The sequence below is a fragment of the Lycium barbarum genome, chromosome 12 (genome assembly GCF_019175385.1).
Source record: "Lycium barbarum isolate Lr01 chromosome 12, ASM1917538v2, whole genome shotgun sequence".
Classification (NCBI taxonomy): domain Eukaryota; kingdom Viridiplantae; phylum Streptophyta; class Magnoliopsida; order Solanales; family Solanaceae; genus Lycium; species Lycium barbarum.
This window is the reverse complement of record NC_083348.1, coordinates 80,543,344-80,561,286: the sequence shown is the minus strand read 5'-3', so window position 1 is coordinate 80,561,286 and position 17,943 is coordinate 80,543,344. Positions and strand designations below refer to the sequence as shown.

General features: G+C 33.8%; 1 protein-coding gene across 2 annotated transcripts; it reads right to left on the bottom strand.

The window, feature by feature from the left end:
* Positions 1 to 1,172: 1,172 nt before the first annotated feature.
* On the bottom strand, positions 1,173 to 7,286 carry LOC132622291 (ras-related protein RABA1d). Of its 2 annotated transcripts, none has more exons than XM_060336876.1 (2): positions 6,871 to 7,286; positions 1,173 to 1,859 (listed from the first exon to the last, which is right to left on the bottom strand). In XM_060336876.1, exons 1-2 carry the CDS (start codon positions 7,089 to 7,091, stop codon positions 1,394 to 1,396), a joined length of 687 nt encoding a protein of 228 aa, XP_060192859.1. In that variant the 5' UTR covers positions 7,092 to 7,286; the 3' UTR covers positions 1,173 to 1,393. The 2 variants fall into 2 exon arrangements, with proteins under 2 accessions (XP_060192859.1, XP_060192860.1); XM_060336877.1 differs by having other exon boundaries at positions 1,173 to 1,826; positions 6,871 to 7,272.
* Between the last annotated feature and the right edge of the window lie 10,657 nt (positions 7,287 to 17,943).

The window sequence follows — 17,943 nt, the reverse complement described above, 5'->3', positions numbered from 1 at the left end:
ATATATGAGTTTCGAATCCTAATTTTTTTGAGTTATTTAGTTCTAAATTAATAATTTATACATATTTAATGAATTTTAAGACAAATAAAGAATTTGAACCGAAGTGTTACCAAATCTGATCAAAGCGGTAGTTCACACACTAATTTCGCCCTACTTCAAACTCATTTTGTGTTTAAAAGATTAATTTTAGTTAACCAAACAAGAGATTTTAAATATAACCCGATCTTGACTGATAATATTGTCTTCATTTTCAACATTATATGGCATCATTTAATAATTTTAAAACTATCTGAAAATCACTTTTGTACTAATCTTGGTAAACACATATGAACTCATTAAAGTATAAATATGAAGTAAAAGAAATGCCTACATATGAGTCAAGAATTTTCTGAAATTCTCAAATTTCGTAATACAAATATAAAGTAAAAGAAATGCTTGCGTGTAAAAATCTATAATAAGCAACAAATGAAAAAGAAGAAATCAAAGAGCAACAAGAAGCAAGAATATCTAGTGAAGAAATGACTGTTTGTTACGTTAATAGATAAGATCAATAGAAGAAAGCAATAGGAAAAATAAAGTGCAGCGGATGGAACTATTCCTCCCTTAATCAGGGGTCTCGAGTTCGAGCATGAGTATGAAAAAAATCCTTGGTAGGAAGTGCTTCTCCCGATTGGGCCCTATGCGACGCTAATCTGGATTAGGCAAGCTTCAATGCAAGTACCGGATAAAAAACAGGTAAATAAGGCAGAATTTTCGATAGCTTTTAAAAAGTAAACCATAAGAACAAAAAATAAATTTGACTTTAAAAAATAAAATCAGGACCTACAAGTAATTAATTGAAAAGTTTGACATTTTTTGGAAAAATTTTGTGAGGACTACAAAATCCCTTTTGTAGTCCCTTATATATAATAGTAATATATATATATATATATATATATTCGGTTTTGTTCGATGTTTTTTGTTTAACACCCAGTCAAACCAAATGTTTTCGGTTTTTTTTTTAAACCAAATCAGATCAAACCGAGCCGGTTTTCGATTCATTAAGTCGGTTCGACTCTATTTGTCAGTTCGGATCGATTTTTCGGTCTCATTTGAACACCCCTGCTTTTCATCCCAAACACTTGAGAGCCGACAACACCATAGCAAACCCAATATATCTGGAATGCAAGTAATTGAAAAGAGAGAAAGAATGATTCAATAGTTGAGCCATAACAGGTCTACACAAGGGTTCCATTAGGCAAGGTTCTCTAATATTGGCGTTCCTTACTACCAACCAAAAGAAAAACAATTAAAAGGCAGTAATTCCTATGAAATAGGATCGCGTCATAGGTAGTCTTGAGAATTTTACACTATTGGTGTGCCTAGAACCGGACACAGCAGCATAGATTAGCCCCTAGGTTGAGCAGCAACCAGATTTCTTGACATCGGATACTTCTTTACCTACATCAATCTTTTCTCCATGGGAAGGGACGTTTCCGTTTCCATTCTCACCATTTTCCATGGCCTTTCTGCTCATGACATGGTAGATTTGAGTAAGAACTTCAGCAAATGCATTATCGACATTTGTAGCTTCGAGGGCAGAAGTTTCCATGAAGTAGAGGGATTCCTTTTCCGCGAAGGACTTCCCGTCCTCAGTCGACACTGCAACCAGATGTCGCAGATCAGATTTGTTTCCGACAAGCATGACAACAATGTTGGGGTCTGTATGATCTCTCAACTCCTTAAGCCACCTCTCAACATTTTCAAATGTGGAATGGCGAGTGACATCATACACAAGCAAAGCACCTACAGCACCTCTGTAGTAGGCACTGGTGATGGCACGGTACCTACACAACAAAGCAATACAGCCGTTACAATTTCTGTGACAGCAACAAGGAAACATTGTCACATTCATGGAAAGCTTATCAGTAAATACACATGATATCACTTGGGATAACAACAAATTGTGCAACTAATGATGAAAACATAATAATTCTAGTGCCATATTTATTTCGCGGTCTTTTCTCGAGGCATCAGAAAACTAGTTGAGCACCGTCTCATATATTGGCAATCTTCTTAACATATCTAAATAACAGAAAAAAATTGCATCTCTTGCCCCTTCTCCCATGCTCCTTAACCAAATAAAAGGAAAATGGAACTCCGATAGACTGCTTTACATTAGAAAATGGTTCTAAAACAAAGTATTATTGAGCAGAGTACATGTCCATCTCTAATGACGACTGGTAGCCATATGACTAACAAATGTTGGCTGAAATCTCATGATTTGATGGAAAAACAGGAATCATTAGATAAGAAAGAGTCGCAGGTTTCCTATAATAATAGAGAGAGAGAGAGAGAGGAAAACAAACAAAACAGCAGAAGATTTGGGAGAACAGGCAAGCAGGAGGAGAATGGAGAAACAGAAATTTAAGCTCAAGCAACATTAATATGTTCCTTTCTTTAATTAGCTCAAGCAGCATTTGTACGAAGTATGAACTAAAAAATTAAAAAAACTGCCATCGTCCATTTTATAGGAAGGTATTTGACTGAGCACGGGGTTTAAAATGTTGACTTATATAAATTAACTAGTACTAAGTAATGGGGAAGAAAAAAAATGAAAAGTTAGAAAACATCATATAAATTTAAGATCTTACAAGTTTAATGAATCTAAATAATTGAAAGTTATTAAAGAAAGCACAAGTGACCAACAACCTATGTTACTTGGTTCCCTCATATATATAGATCAGGACTAGATAGTAGGCAGTTCTTTGCATCTTTGGTGACAATAATTATAGTGGCCAAAGCTGGAAGGTGGCTCTCAGTGTCATGTGGTTAGCTCTTGAGACTGGATAAACTGGCAATGGAAAAATAAGAGATAAGGCAGGAAATACTTAACAAAGCTCCATTTTCTCATTTTAGATTAGGTCAAACTACCGGTCATGACATCTACGTTGCTCTTTATTGACTGGTAGAAGATTATAATTAACAATTACTCAATCAACCATGCCTCTAGCAAGAATAGGATAAGCTCACAACAATTTTAAGGAAGTGAAAATACAAATATCAACAATTCCAGTTACATAAAGGAAAGTATCAAATCAGGAATTGGCCAAGTGAGATTAACAGATCATCAGATATGAGCTAACAAACAATTGAATCAAATAACCATTTCTATATTCTATTTCTATGAACTCCATCACAATTATATCAATCTGGGAGAATAATCAAAACACCATTTCTATATTCTATTTCTATGAACTCCATCCCAATTATATCAATCTGGGAGAATAATCAAAACACCATTTCTATATTCTATTTCCTATGAACTCCATCTGATAAAGAGAAGCTATTCTGGCACAGTTGAAGCTTAGACGCAATTTGTTATGTGCCAATCGTCCCTCATCGGTTAAAGAAATGCTAATGGGTTTATAGGCTAAATGGGCTCTCCCACCTATCAGACTAGTCTTTTGGGTTGGGCTGTCCTGTTTGGTCTATAACGCAATTAGATCTCAAACTCCTCACAGGAAGGCTAAGCATAGAGTTACTATTAGGTTTAGCGAGAAATAGACCTCAAAGTTGATTTTCCAAAAGTAAACAAGGCAGGAAATATGCAAACAAAAAAGATTTCTACAAATATGCATATCCATGAGAGAAGAACAATATAATGTAGCCAGAAAGACTTACAAAAAGAGTCTGCCTTTTTATTTGCCAAAAGATCCATTTTTAGTATGCTTATAAAAACAAAAAGATGAAACTTTGAAATGAGTTGACTGTAAGATAACAACTCATGTATTGAACCTCGAGCATCGTTACAGGGTATGTCCCTCTTGATGCCAGGTAAATCGCAACCAGTTGACTTCGGTAAATAACACAATAACTAACCTAGACAAATATTTCAGTTTTAGACAAACTAGAAATCTTCAAAATAAAGGACAGATTTGAAGACATGAATTAGTAGCTTGCAGCCCTTGAGACCATGGTGATTCATGTTACTTACCATACTGCTTAATCTAATTTGTATTATCCTTCAATTTCAACCTCTTTCCGTTCCACCACCCTCCCTTATCACGGGAGAGAATCCGAACAGATAAAATTTTAAAATATCACTTTCTCCTTCATATTATTTGTGATTGCTATTAAGTATTATCAGGTTATGCATTACTAAAGAACAGGATAAAATGACTATCATCATACAAACACAGGCAAAAAAACTAGAATAGCTCAAGATGTCCCTATCCTGCATATGACCCTTCAACCACCAAACATATGATGCCACCACAACATCTACCAAGACACCAACCCTCACTAAAGTAAGAAAACTCTGACTATGTCAAATTGATATCACAAATAAGTAGTTTTTCTAGACAATCCTTTGAATCAATCTCTTTCTTTTAGCCCTCCGCTTCTTCTTTTCATTGATTGTCAAAGAATATTTATGTTGACTAAAAGGAAATGTGGATCACAGACACATATTTGTATGCAGGAGTTAACAAATAGATGCACTATGCAAGACGCAGATGCGGAGGATTGACCAAGATGAAAGTAGCATGTAGAGCTAGCCGCTATGCTTCTCAGGAAAATCTGAAATGAGAGGTATGAGAAAATTTCTAAATGAGTTTGTTGAGTTAGGGGAAACAGTCAAATGTTGTCAGAGATCAAAATACCTGCATAACAGAATTCTCCTGCTTTTATCCTAGGGTGATGATGATTAACTCGATTATCTTGATTCTTGACATGCTTTTTCTTTTCTAATCGAGGGAACTTTTGAAAGTTTATTAAGGAATACATTTGACATGATAAAAAAACATAATTATACCCAATAGAAGTAGTTCTTGTATATATTGGCACAGTGCAACTCTCTCCTACTTGGCAACTAAAGGGTAACAACGCCCACAAGCTCTTATTCTTTGTGCCCACAACCAAAAGGATAAAAAATTCAAAGCATTACTTACCATACATGTCAATGCATGATAGTAAATGAATAGTGGAAACATTGAATTTAAAGCTACTTGAAGTAAAAAAAAAAAAAAATCGTTTTCTTGGACAAACTGTTCCATTGATGGAAAAAAAGGGAATATATTCCATATAAAAGATCAACAAAATTCAGCAATCAGGAATTCTTTTTTTTCGAGGAAATGATGACTCCTAAAGCTACCTCTAGTTATTTGCCTTTGGTTATGGACTTTGGTCTATAAGAAATATTTATATTTACAGTAAATTGTAGATCATGTATATCTACATCAGTCTAATGCAACAACTGTAGACTAATCAAGTCACCCATACTTCAGGTTGAAATTTAACCATCTATTATGGAACCATATTTGTATTTTTGACTTCCATTACTATTGCAAAAATAGAAGATGCCCCAGAGTTCATGTTAACATCAATCATAATTCACCAGATGAACATGTTTATATTTCAATTTAAATTAAAAAAAATAACTACAACTAGCATAAACAATGCACGCTCCAAGAGACACAAAGTATATGCGTTAGTTTTGACTCACTTTAAATCATTTAACTACTTCAATTAAAATAAGAATGTGATTAAGCAATCTTTAGAACTTGTTACAACGCACTTGGACATCCAATCTGGCATGCCGTGGCATACACTTTTTGCAAACACTGCTACAGGTTCTTAGAAACTAAATTGTTCACATTTTCATTGCTGTCCCTACCAAGAACCAACCAGTTCTGTATAACTCCAATATCAACACAAAATTCAGCGGCCTTCAAATTATTTGTTTCATTGCCTCATCCCGTCATTAGTTCCCTAATAAACTTGTTGTTGCATCACTTTACAATTTCCAGTGTGAATTTGGATGTCAAATATTTGTTCTTTTTTAAAGTAAAATTTACATATCACAAAGTATATGAAGAGTACTTTAAATCACAGTTTTTATAAATATTGAAACGGTAGAGAATGATTGAAAAAAATCATAGTCAAAGGAAAAACTGCTTTCTGAGAGACTAGCACTTTCATCTTCCCATAGAACACTACTGTAGAACATGGCTTGGCAACTGCTCTACTTATGTTCAACCTTTTCTCTATTACCAATAGAGAAACTACAATTTGAACCACAATAAATAGCATGACATAAACTTTCCATGCCTATACCAAAGCATCTTAATACAGTTGCACATGGCTAAGAAATAGTGGTACCTGACAAGAGTAAGTTCCAAAAGCGACACTCATCTAATAGAAAGATAAACAGCTATAACTACCTTTCCTAAAAACTGTAGTATCTTGAACTTGCTCCATGAAGACATCAGTCACAAAATAATTGCAATGCAAGAGGCCAAGCACTCGTAGAATGAAGACAAATTTCAAAGCAAAAAAGTTCGCATCATTTGCAAGTGCATTAAAGTGTATCAAACAAGAAATTATCATAAAGGTGAGAAATTTAGGACTTCCATTTTGAGGAATAGTCACAGTGTCCAACAATTAACCTCAGAAAGGAAGTCAATTGAGAGAAAGCAAATTGTTGGAGTATACACAACAAATCTAGGGAAGATCTTAATAGAATCCCAAATCTAAAGCAAACATCAAAATATAAAAACACCCCACCTCCCCAAATCAAGAAACCAACTCCCATCAGATCTATTAGAAACTACATCTCAAAGAGATAGCATATAATACTCACATTGTGCAGAACAATCATTAAAAGCTGATGATGTTACACAGCTTCCACCAAATTCAGATGAGGGCTTAGCAATTCTTGAACAAAAGGCACATTTCATTCACAAATCTAAATACCTATACTCATTGGAAATAGCCAATAACACACCAGATCAGAAGAATCCCTCACCAAACAACACAAATCTTGCTCAACATTCAAGGAAAAAATGCTCAGATCAAGAAAAGGGGAAAAAGGGGTATGAAAAATGGTACCTTTCTTGGCCAGCAGTGTCCCAAATTTGAGCCTTGATGACTTTAGTATCAACAGTTAAACTTTTGGTAGCAAATTCAACACCAATTGTTGACTTGGACTCAAGACTAAACTCATTTCTAGTGAATCTTGAAAGCAAATTGGACTTACCAACACCTGAATCACCAATCAATACCACCTTGAATAAGTAGTCGTAGTCATCTTCAGCTCTGTACCCAGCCATTACTCTCTCAATTGGTTTTAAAAAAAAAATGTGAATGCCTCAAAAACAGTAACTTCTTTTTTACCTTATACTATTATACTTGGAAAACTATTGCTTTTTTTCTCTTTTACTCCTAGTATCCAGCACAACAAATCTTTCTTTAAATTTTCTTGCCCTTTTCTCTCTTTATTCTTTTGGGGTTTGTTTATTTTCAACTTTTTTGACTCTTTTTGGTGGAGACGTATGTCTGCGTAGAAAGACAAAAGAGCCCCTTTAGACCAGTGAGAATGCAGGTCATTGTAGATGGCTATTTCTGTTATTTAGCTAAGAAGTGGGGAGTAGTTTTGTCTTTTGACGAGATTCGTGTTATAACGGTACGCGTCTGGCCATCGAAACAAAATATTTTTCGCTTTATTTGAAATTTTTTAAGATGAAGTTGTGTTTAATTATAGTTTTTATAAATATTTATTTGTTTGAATATACTAAAAGTAAAAATAGGATTTTAGGTGTTTATACAACTTCATAGTCAAATGGTGATTTTTAAATAAAGTGAAAAGAAAAAAAGAATTGAATAATTCTCCCACATTTTGTGATGCGCGTTTAATTCTCCAAGTATGATGTAGTACTAAACATGCTTGAGAGTTTGAACCTAAAAAGATGAAATTCTATTGTTTGATATTTTTACAACATCTAATTGATAGAAATAATTAACATTATGAGAACTTTCTGTAACGGAAGAAAAGAATATTTTGCACCTACATCCCTTAAAGTTTAAGTTTTTAAAAGGGTAACAGAACGGTTTACTATACAAAAATGAAGTGAGAAAGAAGTAGAGAAAAAGAAAAGACAATGTCCAATTATTACTACTATACATGACTGAGAATCCCAAATATTTGTAGTCCTCATGAGATTTTTAATCCTATGATGTTGCTACATATGGCTTTGTTTTGTCTTTTCCTTGTCTATTATCATTTTTTGGATTCATTCTTTATCATAAATCAATTTTTATGTGGGCATATGTACTTGGTGTATAATGATGTTGCTACACATGGCTTTGTTTTGTCTTTTCCTTGCTTATTATCAATTTTTTGGAACTCATTCTTTATCTTAAAATTTTTATGTGGGCATATGTAATTGGTATATATTGAATTATAATAACTTTTTGTGATCTTTTCTTGCTCTTTATTTCCTTCTGTTCATATTATATGGTATTCTTAGCTTTTATATTTAATTCGAATCATTTTTTTTATATAATTGAGAACATATTAATAGTTTTTTATACAAAAATTTTCATTATTTAGATAAGTGAGTTTTTGCATAATCAAAAAATTGTAACTATGTATAAGGAGGAAGCAATCTGTAGTTCTCACAAGAATATTAACCCTAGAGTGTTGCTAGACGTGGCTTTGTTTCTTCTTTTCCTAGCTTATCCTCTTCAATTTTTATGTGAGCCTATGTAATTGGTGTATATTGAATTGTAGTGCAGTAGCTTTTTGTGAATCTTTTCTTTTTCTTTATTAATAGTTTTTCTTTATACCGAATTTTTCGTTATTTAGATAAGTGAATTTTTACATAACCAAAAGATCATATTAAGTAGTACTATTTAATTAAGGTATATTAGTTAAATGCTTCTTACTTTCTAGCCCAATTTAAAAACACCATATATTATGAACTGAAAGGATTATTAATTTACCTTTCACATTGTTTGTTATTATACATATTTGCAAAATATAGGCAATTATGGAGGCGCATTATCGTTTTGAACTGGAGATTTACTAGATCTTACTAATTTTTCTTGCCCCCGTATTAATTTATGTGTCATTTTTCATCTTTCCGGAATTAATTTGACTAAATTATAAAGCTAAATTGAATTAGATTAACTTAATATCTCAAAATTAAAATTTAGATATTAAAATTACAGAGCCGCATTATCGTTTTGAACTGGAGATTCACTAGATCTTACTAATTACTCTTGCCCCCGTATTAATTTATGTGACATTTTTCGTCTTCCCGGAATTAATTTGACTAAATTATAAAGCTAAATTGAAAATTACAAAAAATGCTGTAAATTGCAATTTTAACTTAGAATTAATATTTTAAGCATAAACTATATATGAAGAACTAAATTGATTCTTGGCGTTCATTTAATGAAACTAATTCTTTTCTTAATTTCGTCTAAAACTAAGATTAAATCACAACATTTAGCTAGCATAAACTATTGTTACATGAAATATTATGAGTAAACTTAAAAATTATAAATACCAAAAAAATCTACTTCTATCTATAAATACAAAATTATATGCTCATGGATTCATAAAAATGTCAATATTTTTCAATTTATGATTTTCACCGAGTTGTAATTTTTTACATAATTAAAATATGTTACTTTAAAGAATGTCGAGTCACTTGTGTCTTTTTGTTGATAATTTTTCTGCCAACCTTTCTTTCTCATAAATAATTTTTGTGTTTTAAAATGATCTAAAAAGTTGATTAAAGAGCATTAATAACAATGAAGACTTATCAACAATTCAGACAATACATATTTAACGTGCAGCTGAATTGTTAATTATGAGGTAATAAATTATACTTTTTAAAATAAAATATTACTACATTTATATCTTGATTTACGTGACTAGTTGTTGTTATAAGTGAACGTACTAATACTTAATAATTTTGTATTGATAATTTGAGTCAAATTCAATTGGACCTTATTTTGATGGTGGATATGCAGTTGGAAGAATTAGTGTTTCAACACCCGCTGCCTTTGATTGAAACTATATTTGAGTAGCTGAGAGAACTTTAAATTGAGTCTGCATCTATTTCATAAAAGAGGAGAAAGTCATGGGTCAGCACCAACTTAAACGTACTAACAAGTTAATTATCTTCAAGACACCTACATTTTCGTGGCACGTTATCTAGTTCAATCAAAAGTTCATCTTTAGAAAATTAGCAAGATGGTAAGAAAATGTTAATATGAGAATTCTCCAGTTTACATTCCTTAAATCAGGATTAAAATCTAAAATTGTCTAGTTCCTGGAGTCCTGCTGATTGATTTTGAAAACTTCAGTCTATGTTGAACCTTCATCAAACCAACTTTGAAGAGCTCAAGTACAATTTTAAACTTATCAAATCGACAATTATGGGCTGTCAAAAGCTGATTGCCCTTCCTTTGGGATGGTCTTTACGTTTTGTCCCTCAAAATGTTGGTCTTTAACTTTTGTCCTTCACATTGCAATCCTGAGCTTCGCGTAGAAATCATGAAGTTCTGAGTTTGAACCCCCGCTCAAGCATAAATGGAAAAAAAAATCGCAAAGGAAGACTTGGGTCGCGTGTATGCCGGACCCGGCATACACTTCTTAAGGAATAACTAAAGTTATGCCGGACCCGGCATAACAATATGTTCCGCCTTATAAGGCAAAGTTTATGCCTTAAGGAAAAGTTCCGCCTTATGGGGGCAGATTTTTAGTTAAGGCATAACTAAAAGTATGCCCCTAAGTGAACGTACGTAACTAGTTTATGCGGTAAGAAAATAGGTAATAAATTATACTTTTTAAAATAAAATATTACTACATTTATATCTTGAGTTTGGGTCTGGGCTTAGCAAGAGCCTTACTTAACTAGTCGTTGTTATAAGTGAACGTACTAATACTTAGGAACTTATTGTTATGCCCGGTCCGGTATAACTTTGGTTATTCCTTAACAAGTATATGTCGGGTCCTGCATACATGAGGCCCAAGCCTTGCCTTGCGGTTTTTTTTTTTTTTTTAAATTTATGCTTGAGCGGGGGTTCGAACCCAGAACTTCAGGTATAAGGCCATTTTTCAAGCGAAGGGTAAAACTTAAAGACCACAAATATGAGGGGCAACATTTAAAGACCACAAATATGAGGGCTAACATTTAAAGACCACCCCAAAAGAAGGCCAATTCGCGCAAAAAAATGCTATCAAAATGGCTGGTGTTAAGTTCGAACGAATGTGGCAGGCTTCCAATTCACAATTGGGCTCAGTTTGTGAAATCATCAGTGGGTCAGGACGAATCGAATGAAGAAATTGCATGATTTGTCCTCCAAATGGACTGGTCTTTAATTTTTGTCCTTTAAATGGGCTGTTATTTAATTTTGCCCTAGCAATTGAACTTGTGCTTAGCGGGACATAAATTATGAGATATTATGATATAAAAATATAAATGCATGCACCGCAAAAAATTTATTTGTTATGAGGGGCAAAATTAAAGACCAGCAAAATAGGAACATAAGTGCCAATGACCCGAATCGAACAGGAATAATACCTTTACATTTAACCTTTAACTTTTGGTTAATTGAATTTCTTTTTAAGTTTCATTGTCACAAAGCACGTCCTAAAATATTTGATGTCATCCTATACAATAAAGCTGGTTCTATCACGCATCAAAGATGATCTGAAGCAATTACTACTTGGCTTGAGTATATATGATATTTTGAAGTTGTAATTCTAGAATGAAATATTTCGGAATGCTTTGTGATATCAATGTAAATGAACTTTAAATTAATTACCAAAATGTAATATTAAATGTTTGTGGTATCTTATGTGATTGAGTTAGTGAGTGATTCATTTTCAATGTTTTAGCTCTGGAGAAACTTGGTCGTAGATCCAAAATTATGAAGTAAAATGTTGTTCGAAGTTATTAATTTTGATAGTGCAATAAAAAATGACATCAGGCACCCGTGCGGAGCACAGGCACTCTCATCTAGTATCCTTTATATTGTTTTACAATTTTTTTCCACTTTTTTTTTAATTACATAGGGGGTAGGGGAAGCGAAAATGGGGAAGAGGATTACAATGTGGGCTTCGTACTCTCACCAATAATGTGAAAGTTCAGGTAGCCAACCAATTGAGCTACTAAATCCCTACAAAACTAACGAGAAAAAAAGTTCTTCACTGTGCTATCTTGTATAAACTGCCTTGAATATTTTGGTAAAGTTTAAAATAAGGATTTTTCTAATCCTTACGTGTAGGTAGTAGGTTAGTCCATAACCATTTTCCATTCATCCAAAATATCCTTTTATCCTATCTAATTTATTGATAAAATTTGGACAAACTTGTCATAAAGTAAAGGCTATAAGAATTTACTCTGATAAAGATATATATTCCCTAAGCAATATAATGATTTATTTTTACCTCTAAATACATATTAAAGCTTTATGGCCGTGATTTTTGTGGAATCCAAAGACCAAATGAGAATTTCTACTTTCACCTCCTTAACTATTACTCACATCAATTCTTGTCGCACAGATTATGATACCTCATAATTGATTGTAAATTGTAATGATTCAATATCTTGGTTGTTTGAGCAAAGAATTTGCTGCAATGCAAGAAGACTACGCATAAAGCACATTTTTCAATCAAAATTCCTAAACGGAGAGTTCCGCAATAGTACTAGTCCAAATAAGATCAGGACCAGAATAAAGAAGGGGAAAAAGAACACAAAAGAACCTTGTAAATTTAATGCCTAAACAAAATTTTGGAGGAGGGAAAGAAAACAAGGTAAGTTTCTAATAAGTTTTAAGAGAGGAAAAAACAAGGAAAGTTTCTAGTAAGTGTGTTGCCATTTCATAATGTTTGTCATTTTTCTTGTTATGAAAACAATTGACCAGATCTCACTGTAGTAATAATATGCATATAGAATGTACGAGTAATTTTTATTATAATTGACTTTAGGAAATTGTTAACAACAAATAAATATAGGTATATCATACCTATTAGATCACTCACATTTATTTGTTTTCTCAGCAATAGTACCTTCATAATTAATAGCACTGACCAACGATCTTTATCAGTGTACAAAAAGTGTCATACAATAATATCGCTTTTTATAAAAAATAATAAATAAATAAATAAAAAAAATTAACACGCGGAACAATTTGCCAGATCAGTATGATAACATCCAAAAAATGTATTATGAGTAGTAATAGGTTATTAGTAGTAAATATGTTCAGTGAAAGAATGAAAGATGATAAAAATGGACATCAATCTTACTATAATAAACTATGTCAATTTGAACCCTCCAAAATTAAGATATTATTAATGAAATTACTCATAAACTAACTTACCGACGGTGATGCACCATACATTATATACAAGAGTTGCCTAATAATGAGATTTCAGAGAATCCGCGTATCTATTCTTGTACTTTTAAGATGGGTAATTCAACGTGGAAGGATATATAGTTGGTGCAAATGGTTCAATGTATGAGACTCTATTAGCTTCTGCTCGGAATATTTTTTTTGTTTAACCATCTAGTATTTGAAATTTACTGGCTCGATGACTTCATACTCGTGTAGTGTAGTCTCCATTTAAAGAAAAGTTGTCGCTTCATGTCAAGATTTTCTCAATCCCCAGAGCTCGATTGAATTTGAGACCTTTAATTAGCTTATGTTGGAATTGATCTAATAGCTACATATTTCCAATAGCATAGACAGCTTTGGGAAAAAGAAAATATGGAGTCATGTGCACGGTTTTTGAACTACCTGAATCCTAATTTAGCACATAGATAACAATCTAATAATAATAATCAAATGCTTGATCAATATACATATTTCATTTTTTAGATATTATTTTGTTTTATACCCATAGAAAACCAATAAAAAGACATAAAACTCCAAGCCACTTGCTCAGGAAAATAGCATGGCAATTAGGAACCATCTCTTAAGGTAGACTAGAAAACTTGCAAGTATGGATCTGCCAGCACGAAATGATCGTGTATTGTTTTATACATTGGACAATAGTCTATTGTGAATTCCCATGTGAGTCAGCTTTGTCAATATGCATAGAAAACTATGATATATATAGCAATGAGGAAAAAGACCAAATGCTTCTTGGCACAAATTGTAGATATGTCATTGTTGGGTCATGGGTGAAAGGTCATTTATGACCACGAAGTTTAGAAGTTCCTAAAAGAAAAAATATATAGGGGATCTATTTTGTCATAAAACTTGATGTGTATATACATGGTTCTGATAAAACTAACCTAATTAAAGCTAATTATTTGAGTGCTTGCATTTGAACAAGTGCGGCACTAAGATAGACAAACTAACCCAAGTTGTATTGGACTAAAACGGCCAAAAGATGCTCTTAACATGATGTGATATTGTTCTCTTTGGGCTTAGCCCGTACAGTTTTCTCCAAAAGGCCTCACATCATTAAGAATATCCATCACCTTATAAGTAGCTCCTTTTTCTTTTCAGCTACCAATGTGGTACTTTGTCCGCACACCCAAAAAATCTCCCCCTCGAACTTAGTTCCGCATGACTCATTACCATAATTCACCGGTTAGCGATTCAACATGTTTGTGTGTCACCCACATCGTCAGAGTATTTACGGTCAACGAAGCCCAAAGGTTGTGTATGCGTCTTCAAAGTTACGGGTAAAGGTCATAAACAGGCCCATAGACGGGCAAAAGCACTAAGCCAGGCCCCATCTCAAAGATACTCTTAACATAATGTGATATTGTCCGCTTTGGGCTTATCCCGCACGGTTTTCTCCAAAAGGCCTCACGTTATTCCAACACCTGAGGGAAAAGGGTTCAAAACACACTCAAACTATGACCAAAGTTGCCATGCTTTTATGTGGTGACCTGGACAAGCAAATGAGCCTACTCTCTTTCAGCGTGTAAGTGAAGCTAGAAACTAAATGGACCAATCTATATTTGTCACATGGCCATCTAAATAACGTCTTTTAGTAACCCAAATCCAATCTTAAATCCCCATAATGGCTAGAACTTGTTGTCTTCTTCCACATTGAGTTCTTCCCCAAATTTTGAGGTAAGATTGGATTCTTACCCAAACTTATGTTCAAATTTCTTCTCTTTATGTTTGAAGAGGTAAGATTGGATTCTTACAATTTCTTTCCCCAAATTTCTGTTTAAAAATTAGGGTTAGCTATGGAAGAAACAAGATTGGATTTGAATAAGCTTTGTATGAACAATGAAGATCCAATGTTGAATGCCGAGGTGTGTTGCAGTGCTCCCATTGAAGACTTTCTGGTCCAACAACAATCCTGGAAGAAGATGTTGGTCTTGCCCCTACTATGGTTCGAAGAAGTGTAGATTTTTTCGATGGAGGGATCTTTCCAAAGTTGATGAAAGATCGAAGTATATTATTCCAAATTGGTGAACAAAATGAAGGAGATGGACGAAGAATTAGCCTCAGAGGAGAAGAAAATTAAGGATATGGAAGTTCCGAAATTGCCGATATGTTGAATGAGAATGAGATGGAAGAACAATATGCCTCAAGTGATAAGAAAATGAAGGAGATGGAAAAACAATCAAGTGCGATCAATCGGCCCAAAATTGAAAATTCAAAAGAGATAAAAGTGAAAAGGAAGGGGATCAATTGGTTAATGCGAGGATATGTAAAGACTTGTCATGACCAATTGCCATAGTCGTTCTTGTATGTTTATAGTTGAATGCTTTAGCTTTGTGCTTAATGTAAGGTAGGAAGTGCTTGGAAAAATGTTTTTTGTGTTGTGATTAATGTTAGTTAAGAAGTGCTTTGTAGTTTTCTTTTGTGTTGTGGTTAATGTAAGTTAAAAGGTGCTTTGTAGTCTTCTTTTGTTTTGTGTTTAATGTAAGTTGGAAGTTGATGAATGAAATCCCTTTTATTTAGAAAGCAAAGGTGTTACATGTGCACCAACATAAATACTTAAATTGAAAACATGGAGACCTAATCTAATCTATCTCTATGATCTCCTGCTTTATATTAACAAGGAAGGCTATGCGGTCACTAGCAGCGTCACAAGCCTTAAAACACAATACATCCCCTTTTCTCAATCTGTTAGCATCTATAAATTCTTTCCATCCTTGATAGAGACGCGTATGTGCACCAACTTTGTATTTCATGTTGTACGCACCTCTTTAAAAAATTACAACAGCTTTACGATCAGTGTCTGGGGGAATTCCAAAATGTTACTTACAAGGATCTGCAAAAAAAAAACATGTTATTACTAAAACTGAAAAAATAATTGAAAAACATAAATAAATTAGATGATGAAATTAACACTTACGAAATCATCATTTTCGAACATATGATTTGGACAATTTTTTCTCAAAATATGGAACCATTTTTTAATTAAGGCTCATGTTAGAGGCTGCCTAGAAAGGTCTTTAATACTATTAGAGTGTGAGGGAGAGGTAGATTGGATGACCTATATGATTTGTGAGTGTGAGCTGTCAGTGAAATCCTATATTTATAATGTGTTTTGCATTAAATTACCAACCAGTTACACCCAACTACCTTAGTTGTTGTTGATCACCTTTAAATCCATTCAAAAGCTTGATCATATTTAGTGACCACCATTAAATTCGTTCAAATGCTTGACCACATTACCATTACTATAAACTGTACATTTTGGACATTAAACATGTGCACCAACATAAGTTCATACAAAAAAAAATATAACTTCATAATAGAAACAGACCTTAGTATATATAAACCAGTGCACCAATATAAGTTTGTACAAAAGTAGTGCATCACATTCATGATGATGCAACATTCAAGTGCAGTAGCATAATGTCACAAAACAAGAATCTAAACCACAACTATTTTAGTTTGTTTATCAAAAACTGCCAACTACATTAGCTTATTCTAGCAACTACCAACATATTAACACTACTTCCATGGATCCTTTGTTTGTGAGTTCTGGGTTGCTGTTACTTTTTTCCTTTTCTTTACCCTCATCTTTTCAAGCTGGCTTGATGTCATTGCTATTTTGCCCTTCCATCTCACTCCAGTCCTTGCTTTGTGACCAAGGTCCCCAGTAACATTAGCTGACCTTATAGGCTTTCTTGGACCAGCATCTATTTTCCTACTACTAGCCATGTGTAGACAAAGAAAAATAATTGTTTATAGTTAGTAAACTCACTAGAAAAATAAAAACTTTACCCTATATTTTAGCACTTACGTTGTAGGTTGTAAATCCATTTTCTGCAACAACAACTGTCCTAGGCCTTTTATAAGGGGTTGTTCTTCCTCTTTCATTATCAACAGGTATTGCACTAGAAGCTTAAAAGGTTTTTCTTGGTCTTGCCTAACTCACATTAGACTGAGAAGCAACAGCTTGACCAGGTGCATTGGGTGCAACAGGTGCAGCATGACTTGTTGCATTTTCAAACCATTGAAAAGTAATGGTTGTCCTTCTTGTTCCCATAACTCTTGCTGGTGCTTGAGACTTGAGAAGTACTTCTTGGAATCGCACTTGCTCTGGCTGGTACATTAAAAGTATTTGGCCTTCCCCTAGTTCTTGGTGGTGCATTAGAAGTTAATGGATTCTTCCTTGGCCTTCCCCTAGCTCTTGCTGGTGCTTCAGAAGTTGGAGTTGACTTTCTTGGCCTTCCCCCAACTCTTGCTGGTGCTTCAGAAGTTGGAGTTGGCTTTCTTGGCCTGCCCCTAGCTCTTGCAGGTGCATCAGCAGTAGTCTTGGTTCTTGTTTCAGGTGCAACACTTGATACAACAAAGTCACTTGGTCCATTACCAAAGCTTGGTTGAGATACTGCAATAGTATTTTGTAATAGCATCCCTAAACTCATTCACATCCTAAAAACCATCCCCAACTCCTACATCACTTTTTCAACAGTTTTGTCAAAAATTATCCTTCTCCTAGCCCTCATTGACCCTGACTCATTATCTGTATCTGATTCAACACTATATGCATCAGAACTGACATACACTGGCTCATCCCCAGCAACCTTACCTTTCAAGCTTGTATCAGGAGTAGCAGTTTCATCAAAGTCCAGATCTGGACCAACTTCACCAATAAGAAATTTCTCCAGGGTCATTTGGTATTCTTTCTCTTCGTTTCCTCTCCTGATATGACCTCCTTTCAGCCCTCAAATTTATACA

Coding starts and splice junctions, on each gene's coding strand:
- LOC132622291 (XM_060336876.1), bottom strand. CDS start 7,091: ATGGCTGGGTACAGAGCTGAAGATGACTACGACTACTTATTCAAGGTG. Junction 1,860..6,870: donor GACACTGCTGGCCAAGAAAG/GTACCATTTTTC, acceptor TTGCTGTCACAG/AAATTGTAACGGCTGTATTG.